The sequence below is a fragment of the Narcine bancroftii genome, chromosome 9 (assembly GCF_036971445.1).
Source record: "Narcine bancroftii isolate sNarBan1 chromosome 9, sNarBan1.hap1, whole genome shotgun sequence".
Taxonomy (NCBI): Eukaryota; Metazoa; Chordata; class Chondrichthyes; order Torpediniformes; family Narcinidae; genus Narcine; species Narcine bancroftii.
The window spans coordinates 5,461,427-5,487,106 of NC_091477.1; the positions used below are offsets into that span (position 1 = coordinate 5,461,427).

The 25,680-nt window shown below is 39.2% G+C and overlaps 1 protein-coding gene across 1 annotated transcript in view; it reads right to left on the bottom strand.

Annotated features, from left to right (window-relative positions):
* Positions 1 to 25,680, bottom strand: part of LOC138743157 (protein diaphanous homolog 1-like) — a 265,923-nt gene that overhangs the window by 70,422 nt on the left and 169,821 nt on the right. The window contains exons 19-23 of the mRNA XM_069898066.1: positions 20,695 to 20,793; positions 18,887 to 18,981; positions 14,967 to 15,068; positions 8,698 to 8,937; positions 1,342 to 1,471 (exon numbers count right to left, since the gene is read on the bottom strand). Coding sequence (XP_069754167.1) covers positions 1,342 to 1,471; positions 8,698 to 8,937; positions 14,967 to 15,068; positions 18,887 to 18,981; positions 20,695 to 20,793 — 666 coding nt within the window. The remainder of the gene's footprint in view (positions 1 to 1,341; positions 1,472 to 8,697; positions 8,938 to 14,966; positions 15,069 to 18,886; positions 18,982 to 20,694; positions 20,794 to 25,680) is intronic.

Here is a 25,680-nt window from a genome sequence, read left to right on the forward strand (position 1 = left end):
ATAAATAAATAAAAATAATACAATGATGCATTTCAGATCAGGTATATTCAAATCTGAAAATGCACCAAAAATCATGTTAGTCCTTAAAATTACACAAAAAGTCAAAAAGGAGAAAAATTAGTCAAAATGAAAACAAAATAACTAACCCCAAAACAGACAGCAGTGAGAAGGGGAGAATGTCACAGAGAGAGGATGAGTCACACACATCAAGGAAATGACAAAGAGAGAGGGATTAACACACAGAGAGGGGGAGCAACACACAAAGGGAGGGATTAACCCAGAGAGAGGGAGTCCAACTCAGCAAGAATAAGTGCAATACTTTTACAGGCAGATGTTTGTATAGAGACAAGGAGTCACTCAGAGAGATGGTGTCATATGCACACACAGAAAAAGTATCACACACAGAAGCAGGAAAGAGAGAAGTGGATTCTGACAGAACTGCACACGGTTGGGAGGGGAAGAGCTGCGCATGGGGGAGGGGGGAGGTGTGCACGGTGGGGGGGAGCCGTGCACAGTGGGGGTGGGGCGGAAGCCACGAATGGTGGGGCTGAGGAGGGGTGCGCACGGTGTGGGGAGGAGCCATGCACCGAGGCTGGGGTGGGGTGAAGCTTCACACTGAGGGGGACAACTGAGCAACGGGCTGGATAATCCAGCTGGCGGGCCATAGGTTGCCCACCCTTGTATTACAGGGTAGTGGTGAAACAAAAAGCACAAATGACAAATGTAGCAATTCATTCCATGCAAAATGTCTACTTGCTTTTCACAGAACAATCTGATCAATTTGCCTGTTTCTAGGGTTCGGGGTGAGGTCTTACATCACAACATGACTGCATCATTTTTGTTGATATTTCGACCATTGTCTTATTTAATTTTTAATCTTGAGTACTGTTTTACCTTTCAGACAAAAAAAAGCTACAAAAGGGTTAACATTACAACAGTATCCTGAAGCAGTGAAAGCTCTAGATGGAACTACAGTGAGCCCTAGCGATGATAATCTTTATTGCAAAGTGAGTACATTTTAGACCAATGCTCAGATTACTAATTAAATGCCACAAATCCCTGTCAAGGTACATCAGTACATGGGCACCCTGTCCCTGCTGACATCGGTCTCATGCTATTTGTTTCTTTTAATGTGATCCTGCATAGCAGTGTATGTGAGAGAAATCTAAATGCCTGGAAGCAGAGCTTTCATTGCTAAGTGGGTCAGAAGCAAAGATGGCTGCTATGCCAGCACTGAACAATGGCTACCTATTTCACAAGGTGCATTAATGGATAGCAACGTTAATACATTCTGGATATTATCTAGGTCATTCTCTGTTTAAAACATTGTATATTCTTTACCTCGACTTGCTTTTTCCACATGGTTCAGCTCCTCAGTGAAACAAATAACTTCAGGGTATTTTTCTTCGCAGACTTCTGCTAAAAAGTGCATCAGTGTAATCTTCTGATCAGTTGACTTTGTATCTTTCAACTGCACAGAAAAGAAAATACGAACTTAATTTTAATGAAAAAACTCAGGAGAGAAAAAATGTATTTTTGTCTGCAGAAGGCAAATTTCATGGCCTTGGAAAATCAAAACTATATCCTCCCAATGGCAGTAATCACTGGCAGGGATGAAATTCTGATGGCTCTCGACTCAAAATGCCTTGCTCAATTCTTCCTCAATTAGGACTTTGTTTAATCAACACCCAATATAAAAATTAGTCATGGGTTCTGCAGCCCACAGAACTTGCTCTTCCTTTAGCACTTTATTGATTAATATTTTCTCTGTGGCAATTCGTTTACATCTCTTTGTTTGTTTAATTGTCTTTGTTGAGTTAGTTTTTTTGCACTGCCAATAAGTGGTAATTCTGCCTTGGCCGCAGGAATAAGAAGCACAGGGCATGTGATGTCATGTTTGCACTCTGACAATAAATCTGAATTTAAAAGGTGGCTCAATGACAACTAAAGGTATATTTACAGGACGTGAGACCTGCTGCCAGGCTGCTCGGATGTTTCACAAAGCAGGAAGTTAACAATCAACTGTGGTTCAATAGGTTTGGAATCACACAGATCAGATTTCTTAAGGATAGCTGATTTTCTTTCCGATTTCATATTAATTAAATACAGGTTTACAGCAATTGCAGTCACTTTTAAGCATTTATTTAGTTAAATTTAACTTGTTGGGATTTAACCTCAAGAAGATAATCTATTCCTCTGCAATATTACTCATTAATGTAAACTTTAAATACTCATTTAAGTAAAAAAAATTAGAGCAGGAATTAAATGGATGCTGATTTTCTCTCCCCCATCAAGATTTTTGTTAGTATATAAAGATTACAAGGAGAACTCTATGTTCCATTTCATTTTAACATATTTACAGAGTTGAAATTAAACAAACTAATAGGAATGTTCCATTTGACTGCTCCCTGGTGAAGATGCACTGAAGTCAGATTAAATATCCTAATAAAACTGGTATTTCAACTCACAAACAAAACATGTTCTTATTTTATGGGGATCAAATTAACATAATACTGTTATTATCTGAGCCATGAGTGAATGCATTTAACATGGAACATTGTCTTTTAAAATAAATCCATTGTAGAAATCTATTGTAGAAATGCTTATGTGATGACTGGACAAGATTGAGTTAAAGGTAACGACTTTCACTCATCCATTGGTGATGAGGTTTTGAAGTACAGCATGGTTATAGGCTCTTCTGGCCCATGAGCCTGAGCCCCCAAATCCCCCAATTAACCTTCAACCCCAATATGCTTTGAAGTGTGGGAGGAAACCAGGGCACACGGAGGAAACTCACAGACACAAACACTATCACAAATCCCTTGAAGGCAGTGCCGGATTCAAATCCGTATTGCTAGCTCAGTAATAGCATTGCTCTAAGTCTACCCGCTATGCTTAACAGTGCTCCCCACCACATTAATCTTAGTCCAAGTGTAAGAAATGGTCTTCAGTTGCATTCATGTTCATTCCAGTTTAAACCTATAGAAAGTGAATGGCAAAATAGATGAACAAAAATAAAATTTAAAACAGCTGCAAAGCACAAAGAAAATTTCAGAACATACAGAAGGCAAATACTACATGTTGAATCCCATCAAACATTGACCTTTAGCATACATTGGAACATAAAAACTAGCAGAAAAAGGTATATGCCCCCTTGAGCCTCATCTGTCATTTAATACCATGCCTGCACACATCCCTAGATTCCCTTAGGTGCAAGGTAAACCATTTCAACCTTAAATGCACATAATGAATATGCTCTGGAACAAAGAACTCAAAAAAATAGGAGACCCATATGTTGATTCATGATCCTGAAATTGAAACCCGACCCCCAACTCTGGATTCTCCAGAGTAATCCCATAAATCCCTTTAGAATCTTTCATTCATCCCAGACACAGTAAGTGCAGGCCACTTCTCCTTTTATTAGAAAATATTTGATCTTTGGAATCATAGTTAGAAACGTGGTGAGGTCAAAGCATTTGTTCCCAAAATTTACTTAGGACATAATACTCGACAGGCCCTTTGGCCCACGATATTGTGCTCACTGTTAAGCACCTATTCAACCGACTAAACCTTCCCTACCTTTCACCCACAATCCTATAATTTTCTTGTATCCAGTCTCAGAATCTTTTGTACCAGCCTCTGCTATCATCCCTGGCAATGCATTCCAAGCACCCACTACTCTGTGTAATAAATTTACCCCTGACATTTCCCCTAAACTTTCCTTGCCTCGTGCATAGATGTCCTCTGGTGTTTGCTACTCTCGCCCTGGGAAAAAGGTACCCATCTATTTATGCCTTTCATAATATTGTAGACTTTTATTAAGTCATCTCTCATCCTTCTTCATGCTAAAAAGAAAAGCCCTCGCTCTGTTTACCTTGCTTTATAAGACACATCTTATCAACCATGTGGGGTCTTTATTCAGGTGCACAAATAAGTGGGTTATTTTGACAGATCTTGAAAAGTTCATTAATCAATAAATAATGAGCGAACACATTACAAATCCATTCACCTCGCTAGCTTTGTACATTTACTGCATTGCAGTGGGCATTACCAATGCTCACTCTTCCTATTCTTGTATCAAATATTAATATCAAACTGATGCACAGGCAGAGATCAGATTAAAACTCGGTATGTTCACAATCCTGAGAAATCATTAACATTTTTGGGAAGCAACTAATGATTTTGGTAATGGGTTTATGGTAATTGTGTACATAGTGCACTTGATAATGTTACAGGGTTCTGTTATTTTTCATCTTTATTTTATATATATTTTAGTAAAGACGCTTTGGGAGTTGGACAGGGAAAGACACGCATAGATAACAACCTTTCTTAGCAGACACAAAGCACCTATGTCCAGAGCCAGTAAACCAGTGTTATTGTTCTCAGTTGAAATACTGAAACAATGAATGATTGCTGAGAGACACCTGTTCAAACAAGAGGCCATCGTGCTTTTGGAAAAGTGAAACTAAAACCACTATTCCTCAAACCAGCCATGTGATTTAAATCATTTTAGAAAGCAGCATTTTTCATTCATCAGAAAATCTGGAGACACAGAATCAAAGTGACTTTGGGAAAGACGGTCACTTCTGCTGTTTCTCCTTGTCAAGGGGAACACTGTGGCCATTGTAATGGTCACTTGTGATTGACTCATATCTAGGTAAACGCGGCAAGATAATTCTTGTATTTGGATCGTAACTGTTTTGATTGTTATTTCGTCTAACCCTTGCCTTGGTCTGTGAAACCATCGTGGAGGTCACAAGTCTTGTAACCCTGATGCAAGAAAGAGGGGCTGTGACAAATCATTCATATGAAGAAACATTTCTCTGAAAGCAACAAGAATATGAGAGTTTTGAAAAGCCTGATGACTTGGTGTCTCAACTACTGCACAATTACTTCTGAACAACAGTTTTAAAAGTTCTAAATTACCACACAATATTTCTAAGATTGATCTTTGAATCCAGTTTTCAGAATTGTGCCCAAGTTATAGGGTTTGGGTAGTTCATACACTTTTATACATTTGCTCATAGTTGGGGTTAAGTTTAGAGTTAAGATCTTATATTATTAAGTTATTAATAAAAATTATTGTTTTGAAGATACCATTGCCTTAGTGAATTTCTATTGTTGCTGGTCAATGAGGTAACAATAATGTTATAATTTCTGTAAAAAGAATTTGCTTTCATGGCTTCATTTTATGGGGATCTGGGCAAACCCTTCAACAGCAATGTTCCCCATTCTGACTTCCCTTGAGCAGATGCTGATGGTCAGCTTTGGTTTTTTTTAAACACACAGGTTCAAATTTTTGTTTGATTTTCAAAGACTCATAAATCCAAATAAACAATACATTTTTTTCTTGTTGGCATCTTTTTCAATTAACTCTTTTATCATTCCGGTTAGCTATATTACAAATTTTCTTCTTGAACCAATTTGTCAGCACAGCAGCACATGCAGAAGGGAGATGGTGATATCGACTAAATACTTGAAGTTCTCCACTATTGATATATACAGGGATTTGTGCTCCTTTCAGGTTCTTGAAATCAGTGACCAGCTGCTTCACTTTGCTGACATTGAGGGAGAGTTTGTTATCCTGACATGATGCCAAAAGACTCTTTCTCTTTCCTATATTTTGCGTGATCAAAACAGATATAAAAACTTCTCTTTTTAACCAAATACCATTGTCGTTTCTGATCCCAATAATGTGACTTACAGCTGAAAACATATGTGACCTTGCAGTGCTCTATACTGGAATATCAAGACCGAGTTAAGTGCCAATAAAAACATTGTTGGACTGAATATCTGGACCAACCATTGCCTTCAACAACAGCCCAGTCCCAAACTCATCCTAAAAGCAAGGCAGAGGTATCAGCAAACCCCCCCCCACCCTCTGACTGCAACAGAACCCTTGACCTGCACACCACAAGCAGTGAGGATTAGTAGCAATATCTCTTCCGTGATAGGGCGGCACAGTTGGTGTAGTGGTGAGCACAGTGCTGTTGCAGCACCAGAGATCAGGACCAGGGTTCGAATCCCATGCTTTCTGTAAGGAGTTCTCCCCACGTCTGTGTGTGTTTCCTCTGAGGGCTCTGTTTTCCTCCCACCATGCGAAACGTACTGGGGTTTGTAGGTTAATTGAGCAGCATGGGCCAAAATGGCCCATTACCGTCCAAAATGTCTAAATTTAAATGATAATCTTGAACACCAGGACAACTCAGCCTTTTAGTATACTCCTTATAACCATATGACTGTGTGGTCAAACACTGCTTCAACTCCATCCACAAGTCTTAAGATAGCACCATTTTATAGGCCAGATCTCAAACAACAATGAAACAGAATAGTAGAGAGAAAGAGTCAATTGGCATGAATTCGAGATAACAATCTCTCCCTAAATATCAGCAAACTAGAGAAGCTGGTCATCGATTCTAATCACCCGAAAGCACACATTCCCATACACGTCAACTGCACTGAGGCGGAGACAGCAGGAAGCTTCAATGTTTTATGAGCATATATCAAAGTGCACCAGAGACACTACTTTCACTGGAGTGAGGAAATTCACTACGTTCAGGAGGTCTGTAACTAATTTTCACAGACACACCATAGGAGGTATCCTGTCCAGATGCATCAGAACTTGCTGCAGGAACTGCTCTTCCCAAGACTGCAAGAAACTGCAGCAAGTGGCAAACATAGCTCAGACCTTCACAAAAACAAAGCTCCCCTCCATAGACTCTGTGTGTACCTCCTACTGTCTTGGGAAAGCAGTTGAAGTATTAAAGGTCTCATCCCACCCTGGTTATACTCTCTTCTCCATTCCCCCCCCCCCCCACACCCCCTTCCATTGGGTGGAAGATACACTTGCTTGAGATTCAAAGACAGCTTCTTTCATCCTGTCCTCACATTCTTGAATGGACCCAACAGTGGCAAAAGATGATACCCTTGCCAGAGTGAGTTCCATTCAGGAATCTGTCTTTTCTAACTGTACTTTTCTCTAGTCCTGAACTATGTTTTTGGAATTTTGGCTGCACTTTGACTCCTGAATCACTGTTCTTGACACTTGTCTTATTTAGTTGCCTATTTGTTTTTATTGCACTACTAACTGTACATGTTGGACTGCCTGGACAACAAACGAAGCTTTACTGCATTTCAGCATATATGAAAAGAAATCAGAATATTTACTTCTCTTTGTGTGATGCCATTTTGTTAAATCCCAGCCTGTTTACTTGGGTTCACAATATTTACTTCTGTTTGTGTAATGTTCTTTTGTTAAGCTTCAGCCTGTTCAGTTGACATTGCTGTCCTTTATCCAGTGAAGGAAAGCAAAAATGCATTTTGTTTCTTCGAGAATGTTCTTTTTTGCAAAACTAACCCATTTGCACAAGATATAGCATTTTCTCTGTTTAAAATTCTGAATGTTTGCCTTGGGTATCTGAAAGGTGCTGTTGTAAAATATTGGCACATAACCCATTTGAATTAAAACAAGTAAAACAGAACACAATTACTCAATTCTAACCTTTCTTTGACCAATGGACTTAACGCAAGTTTTGGCAAACAAATGCCAGTAGTATTTGGGACACGAGGTGCCAGAACAGAAAAGCAAACAGAAAAACTTCCCCTGAATCATTTAAAAGAAAGTTAAAGGAAGGAAGAACACAAAATGGCAAAATGAGAGAAAACAGAATGAGAAGTACAATCAGAAATGTCTCAGCCAGAGAAGTCAACTTCCTTTTACTTCCTGATAGATGCTGCCCTGATGTGTTCTCCAGCACTTTTGTATTCTGGAATAATATTGGCTTTTCTCTTGTCTGGTTCATGAGTAAAGCAGGAACAAAGATTTCGGTCAATACCTCAAACAATGCTTCCCCATATATCCTTCTTTTCAATCTCTCACTGCCTGCTGTGGGAGGTTTCCACCTGCTTCAAAAGGGCATCAATCATCCCGGTGCCCAAGGGGGCTGCATGGTTGGATTAGCGGTTAGCACAACACCAGCAATTTGGACTTGGGTTCGAATCCCACGCCGTCTGTAAGGAGTTTGTGCATTCTTCCTTTGTCTGTGTGGGTTTACCCGGGTGCTCCGGTTTCCTCCCACCATTGAAAACGTACCAGGGATTGTAAGTTAATTACATATCATTCGGGCAGCATGGGCAAGTGGGCTGAAATGGACAATTACCACGTTGTATGTCTAAATTAAAAAAAACATTTAAACTTCAGGATAAAAGACTGTCAATTTAAAGCAGAGATGCGGAAACATTTTTTAGTCATAGGGTCGTGAGTCTGTGGAACGTTGCCACAGGCGGCTGTGGAAGAGAGATCGTTAGCTGTATTTAAGGCAGAGATTGACAGGTATTTAATGAGTCAGGACATCAAGGCTTACAGGGAGAAAGCCAGGGAGTGGGGCTGAGCGAGAGGATAGATTAGGTCATGATTAGAATGGCGGAGCAGATTCGATGGGCCAACTTCTGCTCCTGTATCTTGTGATCACGTTCCTGTCTCGAGGCACAAATTCCCTGCTTTATTCTTCAGTGGAACCCACTATTTTCTCAGTTACTCTCTTGCTCCTAAAATATGTATAAAGTGCACTAGGATTCTCTTCAATCCTATTTGCCCAGGGAATTTCATAGTCCCTTTTAGACTTTTTATTTCTGTATTCTATTTGTAAAAATGAAACATGAAAATAAGCAATGTCACGGTTCAGCAGTAATACTTACTTTACAAAGAAAGTTAATGTTGAATCCAAATGCTCCTGCATTTCGTGACCCTGCATTCATGAAGTTGCCAATCAAAAGGATGATTTCCATTAGCTTGGAAAAATTTTCACTAGACCTCACTTCCTCACAGGCTGCTTTCACTGATACAATGTCTGGCTTAAGGTTATTAACCTGCTCTTCGAACTGTAGATTAAACAGTATTGCGTTCAGTCGGGCACCCAGACGGGAGATAGAACTCATCTGCGAATGCGAAGGACAAACAAAATTCATGAATTCTAAGGAAAACAAGAAAATGGAATATTAGTGCATCTTTCAGAGAGAATGTTATTATCGGACACGCAAATATTCAAGGGTTTTTGTGCTACTGGAAGAGCAGACTCAGTGATGTAAAGGCACACACTGCATTTGTTCTCTCAGTTGACGTACAAAATCTTAATTTCCCCCAAAAAAACAAGAGGAGCACCATTTTGGGCCTTGAATATCAAATGGCTGCCACATTTCTTTTGTGACTTTAAAAGCTCTTCATTGGTTGCAACATTAAGTGATGAACACTTTATTTTACTTAAAATTTGCATTTCCTTTGCCATAAGATTTAATAATGGGCAATGTTAAAAATTAATTGACTGGGATATGTTGATTCAAATTCCAAAGTGATTGAAGGCCACAAGAGACTACAAGCTCTTCATTCTGCAAAAAGCAATGATAAGGGTCTTGGAAAATCAGGTAGTAATTACACTGTTAGCAATCCTAACTGGAAGGTAGTAATAGAGGTGTTCGGTGAAAGAAGGCTCCTATTCATCTGTGCTTCCTTTTTAGGTCCGGTCATGATGTGGACTTTCACTTTACAGATAAAAATAATACTATACTTACATCGACCTTTCTGACATAGAAAGTGCACTTTACAATTTGTCAATATATAAGGATGGTCTGTGAGAAGTTATTTTATTGGGTTTCTAATCACTGAAACACTGATTCTGGGGTGCTTTGTCAGAGTAATTTGCTGAAAATGTGTTTTATCTGAATTTACAGTTTGGAATTAAGGTGTGCAGTCTTAGGTCATGATTTGATGAGTCACATGGGACTATGATAGATTTACTATTGTCACCCTGGGAAGAAGATGCTGGCAGACCACCCTAGATGTCTTTCATAATCCTGTACACCACAATTAAATCACCTCTTAGCTCAATTTACTCTCGCATTTAGATCAGTGGCTGTGATAGATTTTGGACAAAGGATCTTGAGAACAACATGATGAAAAAGTGATTGTGTGGATCAGCCACTGATCTAAATGTGAGAGTAAATTTGAACGAAGAGATGACTTATAACCATATAACCATTTACGGAGCGGAAACAGGCTGCATCGGTTCACTGATTTTGTGCGCCCTCTTCAGGAATTGGTGATTTTAAGTGGAGTCTATTTTTGAGAATTTTAACATCTATCCATAGATGTGAAATCTCATATTAAAATATTCAAAAACATTGGCTGTGTGGGAGATAATAGAGGTGTACAGGATCATGAGTGACGTGATAGGGTGGGGTGCCAGCATCTTTTTCCCAGGGTGACAGTCGTAAATACCAGACATCTGTTTAAGGTGAGGGGAGGAAAGTTTCAGGGAGACATTAAGGGCAATATTTTTTTTAAACAGTAACGAGTGCCTGGAATGGAAGTAGTGGAGACTGGCATAGAGAACATTACAGCACAGAACAGGCCCTTCAACCCTTGATGTTGTGGCGACCAAACAAAAATACTAAACCCTCCTACCTCATAACCTCTATTTCTCTCTCATCTACGTGCCTGACAATTGGGATATTTAAAAGCCTCTTAGTCAGGCACATGGTTGCAAGAAAAATAGAGGATCATGGGTGCGAGGTGGGCAGGTTTAGATTGTTGAGTAGTCTTTGTATAAATTGGCACAACATAGTGGGGTAAAGGGCCTCTTCTGTGCTGTAAAATTCTATATTCTAAGCCTTAATTCATATTGCTCCGTTTTAGTTTCCCATTACATAATGGACTCCCCTTTGTCCAGAAAAAAAACATTGACTTTTTAATTTGAGACATGATTAACAATGGCCGCAATGGCAGTGGGGTGACATTTTCCAAGTTACAGCCACAGGAGAGCAAGCAGCAGACAAGGTTCTCCCCATAGACTTTGCTTTCCTTCAATCCATTTTACTTCAATGTCCTGATTTTAATAAAGCACATCATTGCAATGAAAAGAAACAGAATTAAATCTGTTTGGACATTCCTAAAGAACAGTCCAAGTGGCAATCTATAAACAGTTAGTTTCCACACAGCTTTATTATATAGGCAGTATTAAAAATAACAATGAAAGGGGATATTTGTTGGAGAGAAATTGATTTATGACAGCAATATGATGACAAGCAAGGTTAGCTCAAGGTAAGAGGAACTTCAAAAAATAGTGACAAACTGAAATAGTGCTTCTCAAGATTTAAGATCAGAGTTCTGCTGGATGTGACCAAAGCAGCAGGGAAAGGAGGAAATCAATTTTTCTTCAGTATAATTATTTCCTTCTGTGACATTGAAACGAACAATTAATCTCAACTGTTGCACGACTTCTTCGGGATGATAGAAAAAGAACATAAAAGAGTTATTTGTAAAGATAGGGGCAAACAGAGAATAAGTCGTGGGAAATCTCTGAAATGCACATACTTTAATGCTAAGAGCATAGAAAGGAAGGTGGATGAGCTGAGGGTGTGGATAGACACTTGGCAGTATGATGTGGTCGAAGGAGGGATGTGATTGGCAGATAAATATTCCTGGAATTCATTGCGTTAGGTGTGATAGAATTGGAGGGGCAAGAGGGGGTGGTGCAGCATTGCTTGTCAGGGAAGATGTTACAGCAATGCTTAGGCAGGACAGATTAGAGGGCTCATCCAGGGAGGCTGTATGTGGAATTGAGGAATGGGAAAGGTGTAGTCACACTCATAGGGGTGTATTATAGACCACCTAATGGGGACCGAGAACTAGAGGAGCAAATTTGTAGGGAGATAGCAGATATTTTCAATAAGCACAACGTGGTGATCGTGGGAGATTTTAATTTTCCAAACATAGATTGTGAAAGAGCTGGATGGATTGGAATTTGTAAAATGTGTGGAGGATAGTTTCTTTAGAGTAATACGTAGAGTATCAACTAGAGAAGGGGCAGTGTTGGATCTACTGTGGGGAATGAGATAGGTCAGGTGACAGACGTATGTGTTGGGGAGCACTTTGGATCCAGTGATCATAGTACCATTAGTTTCAATGTAATTATGGAATGGGATAGGTCAGGGCCTATAGCTGAGGTTTACAAGTGGGGAAAATCTAGATTTGAGGAGATGAGAAAGGATTTACAAAGAGTGGATTGGGACAATTTGTTTTATGGGAAGGATGTAGTAGAGAAATGGAGGTCTTTTAAAGGTGAGATCTTGAGGGTACAAAATCTTTGTTCCTGTTAGGTTAAAAGGCAGGGTCAAAAGTTTGAGAGGCATGGTTTTAAAGGGATATTGGAAACTTGGTTCGAAAAAAGAGGGAGACCTACAATAAATACAAGAAACAAGGAATAAAGGAGATGTTCAGAGAATACAATGAATGTAAAAAGAATCTTAAGGAAGAAATAAGAAAAGCTAAAAGAAGGTACGAGGTGGCTTTATTTATGAAAATAATTCCAAAAGGTTTCTATAACTATGTTAATAGCAAAAGGAGAGTGAGGGATAAAATTGGTCCATTAGAGAATCAGAGCGGATAACTGTGTGAGGAGCCAAAAGAGATGGAGGAGATTTTGAACAATTTCTTTTCTTCAGTAGTCACTAAGGAGAAGGATATTGAATTGTGCGAGGTAAAGGAAGCAAAGAGGGTAATTACGGAAACTGTAGTGATTAAGAAAGAGGAAGTACTAGAGCATATAAAGGTGAATAAGTCTCCAGATCCCAACGGGATTTTCCCCAGGACCTTGAGAGAAGTTAGTGAGGAAATAGTGGCAGTGATTCTTCAAATGTCATTAGAGACGGGAGGATTGGCGTATTGCTAACGTGGTTTCTTTGTTTATAAAGGGTTTGAGGAACAAACCTAGCAATTATAGGCCTATAAGTTTGACATCTGTGGTAGGAAAGTTAATAGAAAGTGTTTTTAGAGATTATATTAATATCTGGAGAGACAGGGTCTGATCGGGAATACTCAACACGGGTTTGTGCACGGAAGGTCATGTTTGACCAATCGATGAATTTTTTTGAAGAGGTGACTAGGAATGTTGATGAGGGGAAAGCAGTGGATGTTGTCTACATGGACTTCAGTAAGGCCTTCGATAAGGTTCCGCATGGAAGGTTAGTTAGGAAGGTTCAAGCGCAAGGTATTAACTTTGAGATAGTCAAATGGATTCAACAGTGGCTGGAAGGGAGATGCCAGAGAGTCATAGTGGATAAATGTATGTCAGGCTGGAGGCTGGTAACAAGTGGTGTGCCTCAAGTTTCTGTATCAGGTCCCTTGCTGTTCGTTATTTACATTAATGATCTGGATGATGGGGTGGATAATTGGATTAGTAAATATGCAGATACTACTAAAATAGGTGGAATTGTGGATGATGAAGGTTTTCAAAGATTGCAGAGGGATTTGGACGCTTAGAAGAGTGGGCTGAGAGATGGCAGATGGAGTTTAATGCTGATAAGTGTGAAGAGCTTCATTTTGGAAAGAATAATCAGAACACGATGTACATAGTAAATGGGAGGGGATTGAGGAATGGAGTGGAGCAGAAAGATCTAGGAATAACGGTTCATCATTCCCTGAAGGTAGAATCTCATGTGGATAGGGTGGTGAAGAAGGCTTTTAGTATGCTGGTCTTTATAAATCAAAGCATAGAATACAGGAGTTGGGAAGTGATGTTGAGACTGTTCAAGGCATTGGTGAGGCCAAATTTGAAATACTGTGTGCATTTCTGATCACCGAATTACAGAAAGGATATCAACAAGGTAGAGAGAGTGCAGAGAAGATTTACGAAAATGTTACCTGGGTTTCAGAATCTAGGTTACAAAGAAAGATTGAGCAGAATAGGTCTTTATTCCTTGAAATGTAGAAGGTTGAGGGGGGAATTTGATAGAGGCATTTAAAATTATGAGGGGGATAGATAGAGTTGATGAGGATGGGCTTTTTCCCTTGAGGATAGGAGAGATTGAAACAAGAGGTTTAGAAGTTACATGAGGAGGAACTTCTTCACTCAGAGGGTGGTGGCTGTATGGAATGAGCTTCTGGGAAAAGTAGTGGCGGCACGGTCCATTTTGTCATTTAAGAAAAAATTGGATAGGTATATACATGGGAGGAGAATGGAGGGTTATGGCCAAGGTGCAGGTAGGTTGGACGAGAGGAGAGTACTTGGTTCGGAGCGGACTAGAAGGGCCGAGCTGGCCTGTTTCTGTGCTGTAATTGTTATATGATTATAGGGTTATTATAGCTTCTAAGCATGGGGGCCAGTTTATGCTTCTGTGTTGATCACAAATAACTGAATATCAAAAGATGGCTCAGTTTACAGAGGCAGTTTTAATACTTGGTGCATTTCATTGTGAGTGCACCAGACCTCAGCAGAGTGCAAAGTTAAATTTAATGCAATCAGAATATGAGTTAGCCTGACACAAAGGTACAAAGAGCCAGATAAAACTTTGGTTAAGTTAAACTCTTTACAGGAAAGATGTGGAGGCATTGAGATTTACCAGGATGGTGTCTGGATCAGTGGGTATGAGCTATAAGGAGAGGTTGGAATAATTTGGGTTGTTTTCTGGAGCATTGGAAGCTGAGCAGAGACCAAACAAAAGTTTAGAAAATTATGAGAGGTCAAGCTTAGGTAGAGAGTTAGGTAGAGATTTTCCCTCTACTAAAATTGTCACATACTAGAGGACATGTATTTATTGCAGGTGGGGGAAAAGTTTGAAAGAGATGCTTGAGTATGTTATTTTTGAGAGTGTGGTAGGTGCCAGGAATGGGCTGCCAGAGATAGTGGTGGAAATCAATGCAACATAAGCATTCAAGAGGCTTTCAGATAAATACACAAATATGCGAGGAATGGAGGGAATGGAGAGATCATGTGTAGAGGTATTGTGTTCAGCGCAGACATCATGGGTCAAAAAGAACATTACCATGTTGTTCTGTTCAATGGGGGAAATTAATTAGGAACACAACAAGCCCCAGAATATTATTCACAGAATCATCCCTCAAAATAAACAAATGAGTACTACTTCCTCTTGACTGATTGCTTTCAGTGTGTTATCAATATAAGTATACATACTACTACTCCAAACTGCTCAGGTTCTGAGAGATCATTGTATTCCTCTTTCAGCTCATGTAAGGTATTCAACTGCTCCTGAGAAGGAAGTTGTTTAACAAGATTCTGAAAAGAAGATAAATCTACATTATTATCTATAGTTATTGCAGCACCTTTACTGAAAATTCCCAGCCTGAATCTTACAATGTCTGACAGTCAATTATAAGACAACCAATGAACTATTACAATGGCAAACATAATTACAACAGTATTTTCAGGCTCATTTAAGCTTCAATGACAATTAGATTAAATTTCATAAATGCATTAAGAACTGCCTGCTCATCCATATCTTTCTGTTGGCTTGGATGATCAAAGTCACCTTCTTGTGTGCCATCTTGTCAAGTGCAGAGACCAAAAAATTTTAGCTAAAAAATAGAAATAGATGGAAATACTCAGCATACCAGGCAGCATCTAATATATACTTGTGCATGTTTGTTTGTTTGTCTGTTCTCCATGCAAATCAATATGGAGTACTCGAGAAATGTTCAAGGAGGTTCAGTTGGGGAAGCATTTGATGCTCAATGTCATGACCACATTGAATTTAACCTTTAAGGTCATATGAAGTTCAAAAGTGTTTTCTGACCACTTTGCATTACAGTTTATTATACATGTATTTACTAGCACAGGCTTGTATTACTGTGTACAATAATTGTGGAATGTCATGACCACATTGAATTTAACCTTTACGGTCATATACAGTTCAAAGTTCTTTTTTCAAAAAAAAACTTGAACCAGGGACACCTCAATTAGTTACAGCGCTGTGCATCAATGTACATTCAGAATAAAAACAAGTGGCTAAACCCTGTTCCATATGGGCCAAAAAAAAGCAAAGCAACATTGGTAAAAACTCTTCACAAGCCCATAGAGTCAGACAAAAGAGACAGTAGAGGATCATCAGTCTCACCATTCACTGGTGAGGCTTCCAGACATGCAAGGAGCCAGGAAACAGAACAGCAGTGATACATCCATCTCAGTGCTCAGGCCTCCAGACAGGCAAGGGACAGAGGCAGCAGGAAACAGAACAGCAACACCAGGCCAGCCTCAGTGCTCAGGCCTCCAGACAAAAAAGGAGCAGGCAGCAGGAAACAGAACAGCAACACCAGGCCAGCCTCAGTGCTCAGGCCTCCAGACAAAAAAGGAGCAGGCAGCAGGAAACAGAACAGCAACACCAGGCCAGCCTCAGTGCTCAGGCCTCCAGACAAAAAAGGAGCAGGCAGCAGGAAACAGAACAGCAGTGATACACCCATCTCAGTGCTCAGGCCTCCAGAAAAACAAATGTTCCAGCTTGAAAAACTAAGACCATTGTTTATTATGAAGCACATAGCAAAGAATTTTTTGTCTAAGTTTTGTCAGGTCAACTTTGTTTGAATGGTGTACCTCTGTTACAAAGAATATAAATGTTGTGTCTGAAAAAATATATTTATGCAGAATTAACATGAAGTTTTTTGGGCATTTTGTTTCAACCACGTAGTCAACAAATGAGTGTTTTATTTCCCAGGCATCGCTAGGCATCCTGCTAGTAATTAAAATTTCAGGTTGGAAGATCTCTTAATAAAAAGGGATGGCACAATTAGCATAGTGGTTTAGTGCAACGTCATTACAGCACAAGTGGCCCAGTTTCAAATTGGCCGATGTCTGTAAGAAGTTTGTCCGTTCTCCTGTGACCGTATGGGCTTTCTCCAAGTTCTCCACTTTCTTCCCACATTCCAAAGATGTACGGGGTTACTAGGTTAATTGGTCACATCGGAGTATTTTGGTAGTGCAGGTTCATGGGCCATAAGGGCCTAAAACTGTGATATATAAATAAATGTGGCCTCATTTGCTGAGTACTGCCAACATTTTCAACTTTGAGCTAAGATTTCATGCATCTGCAGTTTTTCTTAAATTTTGAAATAAAATTTGAACATTAGATGAATTTCAACTGTTGGAAATTTCACAACCCCTCTTGGCTTTCTAATGAATTGGCTGGTCACAATCTCATCTGTAGTGAAACACGAAGGTCTGCAATGCTGTCTTGCGGCATCCATAGGAGGTTAAGATGCATAAATGACGTTTCAGCCCAGAGCCCTTCTTCAGACTCAGGCCCCGAAATGTCAGTTATACATCTTTCCCTCCTATGCATAATGCTGGATCTGGTGAGTTCCTCCAGTATTTGAGTTTTTACAATCTCATCTGCTTCCTGGGTATGGAAAGAAGTGTGCATTGAAGAGATATGGAAAGGGATCATGCGATTGGAATACAACTAACATTTCAACATGGCTAGTTTCTTTAACCTTTTCTTGGGCCAACTAATACATATGGTCCTATTGTCTTGAAATTTTACAGAAGCAAAAATTCATAGGTCTCTTCCACAGGCTGCCAAATCAGTACAAGCAATGAACTCAAGTCAAATGAAGCAGAGCTGTATTTGATCTTGGAGACAACCATTTCATGTAGCATTTGTGCCACTGGCAATCTATATTGATCAATCCAGAGATACGAGTGTAGGATAGGTGCTTGATGGTTGGCATGGTCTCAGTATGCCAAAGGTGAAACATGAAAATCTGCAGACACCATGGTTGAAGTAAAAACAATGTGCTGGAGAAACTCAGCAGGTCAAGCAGTGTCCTTTATATAACAAAGGTAAAAAAAATACATAACTAACATTTTGGGCTTGAGCCCTTCATCAAGATCTGGGAAAATGTCAGTAAGGGAGGGGTGATCACAAGGCAGGAGGTGATAGGTGGAAAAGGGATGGAGGGGACAGCAGAGATAAAGTGGAGGAGGGATGGCTAGGTGAAGGGAGGGGTAAGGGAGGGAGGAGAACTGGAAAGGGGAAGGAAAGGGGGGAAAGGGGAAAGAGGAGAGCAGGTTAGCAGAAACTGGAAAATTTCATGTTAAGGCCATCTGGCTGGAGAATGCCCAGATAGAAATCATGTGTTGTTCCTCCAATTTGCAGGTGGTCTTGTGGGGACAGTACATAAAGTCTTGGACAGACTTGAGTGTGGGAGTATACGAAAGGACTTGTTTCCATGCTGCATGCCTCATTGACTGTCATAAATGTGCAAGATGGTTGAAATTAATTTGACTGCGCAGCAAAAAGTAAGATTCCAAAATAAAGCACTTTAACTGAGTAAAATGTACAGGCTCTTTCAGAGTTGAACTGATTATGCAGTAATTTGAAAAATCAGAAGCAGGCAACAGATTATGAAGTTGGGGGAGGAGGGGTGTGATGACAGTGGGGAAAATGTTGAAATGTAGACAAAAAGATGAGCCATCTTCTACATATTGACTGCAGAGTTCCAGTTCTATCCTTTCATGTTGGAATTCTATTATATTCCTGTTAACTTTATAATATTTTTCATGGCTTGCCCTGGATAATATCTGGCTGGTTTACATTTTATTCACATCATCTGGACATGATCTGCTGATCATAGGCTAGGATCCACTGCCTAAAATGCTTTAACATCATGACCTATCAGCTACCAGCAAGCTACATTACATAAGGGCCACATGACTGGCATAGCAGTTAGTGCAATGCCTTTACGGTGCCAGTGATCGGGGCCAGGGTTCAAATCCCGCACTTCTGAAAGGAGTTTGTACGTTCTCCCCGTGTCTGTGTGGGTTTTCTCCAGGGGCTCTGGTTTTATCCAACCATTCGAAATGTACTGGGGGCATAGGTTGAATGGGTGTGAATTGGGCAGTGCAGACTCATGGGCTGAAATGGTCTGTTATTGTGCTGTATGTCTAAATTTAAAATTTAATTAAAATATTGAAAATAAGATACATAGTGGTTTCTTACACCAGCCAAAAAATACCCAAGATGCTTTGCATTTGTCCCACATTTAATATGTGGCAAAGATTAGAGCTGGAAACTCATTTAAAAAGAAATTGTTGGTACTTGCCTGGATCAATGATTCTGTTAGTGTCTTTTCGTTGACCTCAAGAATCATTCTTTTCATTTGATCATATGGCATGCGGTTGGAACCCAAGAAGATAGCTGTATAATGTAACATATCATGCAAATCGAACATGTGAAAAATGAAGTACAAGAACAGGCTCTTCAGCTCTCAATGACTGTACCAACCCTGATGTCAAATTAAACCATTTCTCCTTGCATGTTCATGTGTTTGTATCAATGTCTCTTAAATGTCACATTTGTATCTGTTTCTTTCATTGGTAGCACATTTTAGACATTGCTCAAATTGTAAACTCTTTCTCCCTCTTATTTTAAATTTCTTTTCTCTCAGTTTTGACATTTCCTCCATAGAACCTTACAGCCAAGTACAGGCCCTTCGGCTCTTGACGTTGTGCCACCTACATATTCTGACCAACAAAAAGTACAAAACCCTTTCTACCTTGTAACCCTCAATTTTTCTTTCATCTGCCTATGAGACACTTAAATGCCCCTAATGGTTCAGCTACCATCCTTGGCAAGGCATTCCAAGCACCCACAACTCTGTAAAAAAAAATTACCCCTGATATCTACCTTAAACTTTCCTCCTGTCACTTTGTAGGGATGCCCCCTGATGTTTGTTATTCCTGCCCTGGGAAAAAGGTTGGCCGTCCACCTCTTGCCTCTTAGAGTCTTGTAGACCTCCATTAAGTCTCCTCTCGTCTTTTTTCACTCCCAAGAGAAAAGTTCCAACTCTGCTAACCTTGCCTCATAAGACTTTTTCCAATCCGGGAAACATCCTAGTAAATCTCCTCTGCACTCTCTCAATAGCTTTCACATCCTTCCTATAATGAGGTGACCAGAACTGAACACATGGGAAAACAACTCTATTTACCCTATCCTATCCATTTTGTTATCAGATCACCCCCTAGCCTCTGGCACTCCACGAAAAAATAAGACTATCCTCTCCTATTTCATCTGAGCAATGTCCTTGTGAACTTCTTCGAAGTCCTAGTAAACTCTCTCCAAAACCTCTACTTCCTTTCCATAATTTGGCAACCAGAACTGCATACAATACTACTAATATGGACTCACCAAAATTTTATACAGGTTCAACACAATTTTCGGACTTTTGTTCTCATTGTCCCCACCATTGAATGCAAGCATACACGTCCTTTTCCACACTATCAATTAGTGTTGCCATTTTCAGGGAGCACACAGATCCCTCTGCACATCAATGATCCCTAGTGTCCTGCCATTTACTGTATATTTTCCCCTTACCTTTGATCTCCTAAACTTCAATAACTCACGCTGGCCCAGATTGAACTACATCTGCCATTTCTTTACCATATCTCCATCTGATCTGTGTCCTGCTATATTGTTTGGCAACCTAATTTACTGTCCACAACACCAATTTTTGACATCTGCAAACTTGTTAATTAGCCCATCTACATTCTTATCAAAATCATGAATATATTACAACCAAGGTTCCATCATTGATTCCTGTAGAACACCAATGGTCACAGACTTTCAGTGAGAGACACAACCCTTTGCCACTGCCATTCACCTTTTATGGTCAAGCTAACTTTGAATCCAATGTGTATAGTGCAATTCAAAATCACATTTACAACATAATTTATTATGCAGAAATTTCAACAATCACGCAAAACTATTCCCTGTTCATCCTTTAAAACTGATACCTGTCCGTTTGGTTTCTCACTGAGAGAGAAAAAATATTTTATTCTATTACACCAAGGGTTAATGAAGGTTTAAAACTGCATACTGATAAACATCGCAGCACTTGAACAATGAACTCACACAAATTCTGAGCTGCTTTGCTGTCCAACACTTTTAGCTCTTTAACTTTTTTCTTCTGCGTTGCTTTTTTGTCATCTGTGTCTTGCTGTTCCTTCTTGGCTGTGCATAGAAATATAATTTTATGTTCAACAATTAAAGTGCGATAGGAGAAACAGATCCACAATATTTTATTTATAAATGGAATGCAAGATTGTTAATAGCAATAAAGAAACACCCATGCTAAAACATTTAATTGAACTTTAGAATAAAATTGATAAAGAGATTGGAGGAAGAGTTTAATGCCAGGAAGTACACATTTATTTCAAGATAGACTTCCATTTTCTATGGAAAATAAATTTCTAAAAACCTGGCAAAATTATGCTATTAGGAAAATTAATGATTATTCTGAAGCCAGGAAATTTATTACTTTTAGTAGAATAAAAGAAAAAATTAAAATAAAGGAAAATACAAAATTTTGTTATTATCAAGTTAAGAGATTCTTCTGTGAAATTTTTGGTCAAGATTTAGTATTAACAACAGAATCAGAAGTAGAATTATTATTCAGTAATAGGGATGCAAAGAAATTTATTTCAGAGATATATAAATTATTACAAGAAGGCTAAAAAATGAGTTCATAAATCAAGACATAAATGGGAGAGAGATTTAAATAAGCAAATAGATGAACGTGTATGGATTCAGATATGCAGAGAGAATAAAAAATACAATAAATGTAAGATATCAGTTAGTTCAATATAATTTTATTCATCAGTTATATTTAACACCATAAAACCTACATAATATGGATTATATTTATTCAGATTTATGTTTCAGATGTGGACAAGAAGATGGTACTTCTTTTGCATTTGACTTGGCAGTGTTCCACAATTAAACCTTTTTTGGCTTGATTTGAGAATTTATTAGAACTGGAGTAAGGTTCCCACAGAATCCAATGTTATTTTTACTAGGAGATGTTAGAGGGATTAAACCTACATTAAACTTGAATATGTATCAAGTAAAATTTGTTCAGATTACTTTGGCAATAGCTAGAGAGTGTATTGCCATAACTTGGAAGTCAGATACTGATTTAGGAATGGACAGACGGCATGCAGAAGTTTGGAGTTGCATTCTGCTTGAGAAAATTACTTACAATTTAAGACATAAATATCATATTTTTTGTGAAATATGGAGCCCATATTTACAAACTGTTGGTATTAAAATTTAAATGAATAATGAACATTCCCTTTCTCTTATGGATATATATATATTTTTTTTTAAGTATTGGAAAGTGAGGAGCTCTTGCTGTGGTTTTCTTGTCCCTTTTCTTTTTAGTTTGAAAGGGGTTGGGGAGGGGGATTTAGAGGAGGTTTTTCTTTCATTTGTAGTATTTTATATAAAGGTAAAAAATACATGTGTTTGGATTATGTTTGAAATATTGTGATATGTTTGTTAAGTAATTTTATATTAAATAAAATATAAAAAAGTTAAAGTGCAGAAGAAAACTGTAATTGAATTACAAGGCTGCATTACCTCAGACTGTGTGCAGAAATCTAAGGGCTAAAAAATGCAACGAAGTTGAAAGACTTAAGAGAGAAAAAAAAATCACTGATAATATGAGAAAGAAATAAAGCTGCTCAAATGATAAATTGGAAGCACGGACATTATATTTTCTGGCTTATGGGTTTCTTGCTTCCAACTCCCTTTTACTTTGGCTCTAAACTCAGCTTCTTGCTTAGAAAAAAAAGCTGAGTAGTCTTCAAGAACCGGTTCAAAAAGAAGCACAAAATCTACCTTATAATTTCTGAATAACATATTGGCAGTTGTTTTTTTCTTCTATAACGAGAATTAAACCAATTCCCATCTGCTCTCACAAAAGACACAGAAGATAACAAACTCTTTTCCAATGTCAGTAAGGTAAAGGAACTGATCATTGCCTTGGGTAGCACAGGATGGAGAGGGGACGAGAATAGCGCTCAATCCCCCGTCCTGATTAATGGTGCTGAAGTGGAAAAAGCAACTAGCTTCAATATATTGGGAATAAATATTTCCAGAGACGTGAGGTGGACCAATGATGTCAACATGATAGGAAAGAAGACACAACAATGTCTCTTTTCCTGAGAAGGCCAAGAAAGTTTGGCACCCCTCCCACAACCCTTAACTTCTGCAGGTGCACCTTGAAGATCATCCTAGCTGGATGCATTATAGTGTGGTACAGGAGCTGTTCAGGAGAAGCAGGAGAAGATGGTGAATGCAGCTTGAAACATCACCTAAATTTCTCTCCCTACCATCAACACCTCCTGCTGCCAGGGAAGGCAAGCCAACATTCTGAAGAACCCATCCAACCCCAAGCACATCCTCCTTCCACTGGGGAGAAGGTTCAAGTGTGTGAAATTATGCATCAACTGGTTCAGAGACCATTTATTTCTTGTAGCCATCAAGTTCCCGAATGAAGCCCAGAGATGTGCTCTCATGCTTCCCTTGCTATGCATTATATACATGCTTGAATTGACCAATTGGACTGCTTCCAAAATGAACCTTTCTCACTCTACCAAGTATAGAGTAATGGTAAACCTGAACTTGACTAATATTCATCCACCTATTGATGTCACAAAACAGATTACAATCATCATCAGGTTGCAATTTGTGAAAACATGTTGTGTTCATAACGGCAACTGCATGCCCTGCACCAGTACAGCATGCAAATATTAAAGCACCCCACTGGCAGTAAATTACTTTGCAATACCCCAAGGCCAGAACAAAGCACTGGAAATGCATGGTCTTTTTCCTGCATTTTCCCATTTGTGCCTCTTCAACTTGGTAGCTTTGTACTTTTGCCAATGAAAGGATTTATGGCCTCTGGCCACCAATCTGTCATAAGAAAGTGAAAGTAATTTTTCTTATTTACTAAATTATTTAGCATTTTGAAGATTGCTTTCCAATCTCCAAGGGAAACACTGCAAACCTTACCAGGCAAGAAGTGCATCCTAATTTATTTTCAACAAATGATCACTGCTCTTCAGCTTGAGGTTTATCCACAAAGTGGAGTCCAGAATGTACAAAACTAAATTTGGAGCATAACTATTGATTTACCAATGTTTAGTATTTCACTTTCATTTATTTAGTTGATATCTCTTTCTCCAAAGTCATCTGTACGTTTTATTTAAAGGAGTTTCTGTTTGATTAATTGATGTCTTCAGACAGAATTCTGATAAGGGTTTTATAATTAGTCTCAGAGCTCCTGGATCAGATTGAAGTTGGTGAAATAACACAATACGACACAGAGTTCCTGCTCTTGATTGTTTAATAAGCTCTGCTGGAACATTCAAATATGTTGAAATTTGCTGAATACTTAACTACACTATGGGATATTTCCACTTGAACCCTCAATCTGGGTTGAGAACTGCCAAAACAAAACTTTAAAAAAAATCTTTGTCCAGTATGAATGCAGATATATGCAAGTTCTCGGAATTTGTCTTTGGAATTGCATGACATTGATATTTACATTTGACAGAAGAGAAAAGCAGAGGTAGTACTGCGGTGAATTAACAAAAAAAATCGAACCAGAGTCTGAGCTCTTAATTTAGGCCACAGATTTACACCTCCGCAACCAGTACAATGTGGGGAATGCTTCCATCATCAACAGATGACTCAGGATGATGTGAGTAATACACGCCTTGATTATGCAAGGCTACTTCCTGCAATGTGAATCGTGGTTTTGTTGAACAGCAGAATTTTTGAGACGTCGGGCCATTGATGGAAAGGCCAGCATTTATTTCCAACTCTTGATTGCTCCCTGAAAAAATTGAATCGTTGCAGTCCTGCAAATGAAGGTAATCTCACTGCTGTGGGGGAGTCAGTTCAAAAGTTTAGATTCAATAACGAGAAGGAATGACATTTCCATGAACCTGAAACCTTTGTTATTAGATGCTAGGGATTCTTGTCGGAATGGCCAGTGCAAATCATTGCAGTGTACTTTGCAAATAGTACATAGTACAATGACTGTGCAAATGGTGAGGAAGCAAATTAACAAATTAGGTCATCAGGGGCCTATCATTCTTGCTGCTTTATCCTCGATGGCATCATATTTCCATCGAGTTGCTGAAGATGCAACCATCCAAGTATTAGGTTAGAATTCTGATATTGCCCGTGTTTAGGGGGTGAATTTCTTCCCTCAGGACTTGTCTGCTTCTTGCAGCCACAAAGGTCATGAATACCTCATGAATGCCAAGGGTTACTGATGGTTGGAGACTCAGTAAAAGTTATCTGGTTAGACACCCCTATATTGGATATGGCCACTGGCAAATGTCACTTAACAGTTCAACTGAAAGGCTATCTTGTTCTTTCAGCGTGCAAGGAGCAATGCTGGTTGCACACAGTTGTTCAAAATAACAATGAACAAGAATCATGTAATTTCACCAAAGAAAGTATCGTTTCCACACAAAATGTTGGCTGTCCATTTCTCTCCATTGATACTGCCTGATCTGCTGAGTTCATTCAGCTGTCTGCTTTTTGCACTCAGATTATGTTATTGAACTGAGCACATTTCAAACCTGTGGCTTCTTCCTTTAAGAAAGACAGATGGGAATACTAACTAATTTTTGTCAGTCACACACAACTTGGAAGTATGTCACCATTTCTTAATTTTTGCTGGATCTAGGTCTTTTTCAAACATTGTGGCTTTTCTTCTACCACCATCAACTCGGCACTCACCTGTGTATCCTCCATTCCCTGCACATCTGCCCTGGCCCCCTCCGCCCCCACATGCAAAGACAGGATTCTCCTTGTCCTCACCTACTACCTCACCAGCCTCTGCATCCAGATTCAGATTTATTGTCAGTGTACATACATGACATCACATGTAACCTTGAGATTCCTTTTTCCTGTGGGCGTGGCAGAATTACTACACATCCTCCTCCGCCATTTATGCCACATACTACATGTTTCCACCACTATACTCATATTCTCCTCTCCGCCTTCCACAGGGACCGCTTCCTCCATGACTCCCTTTTC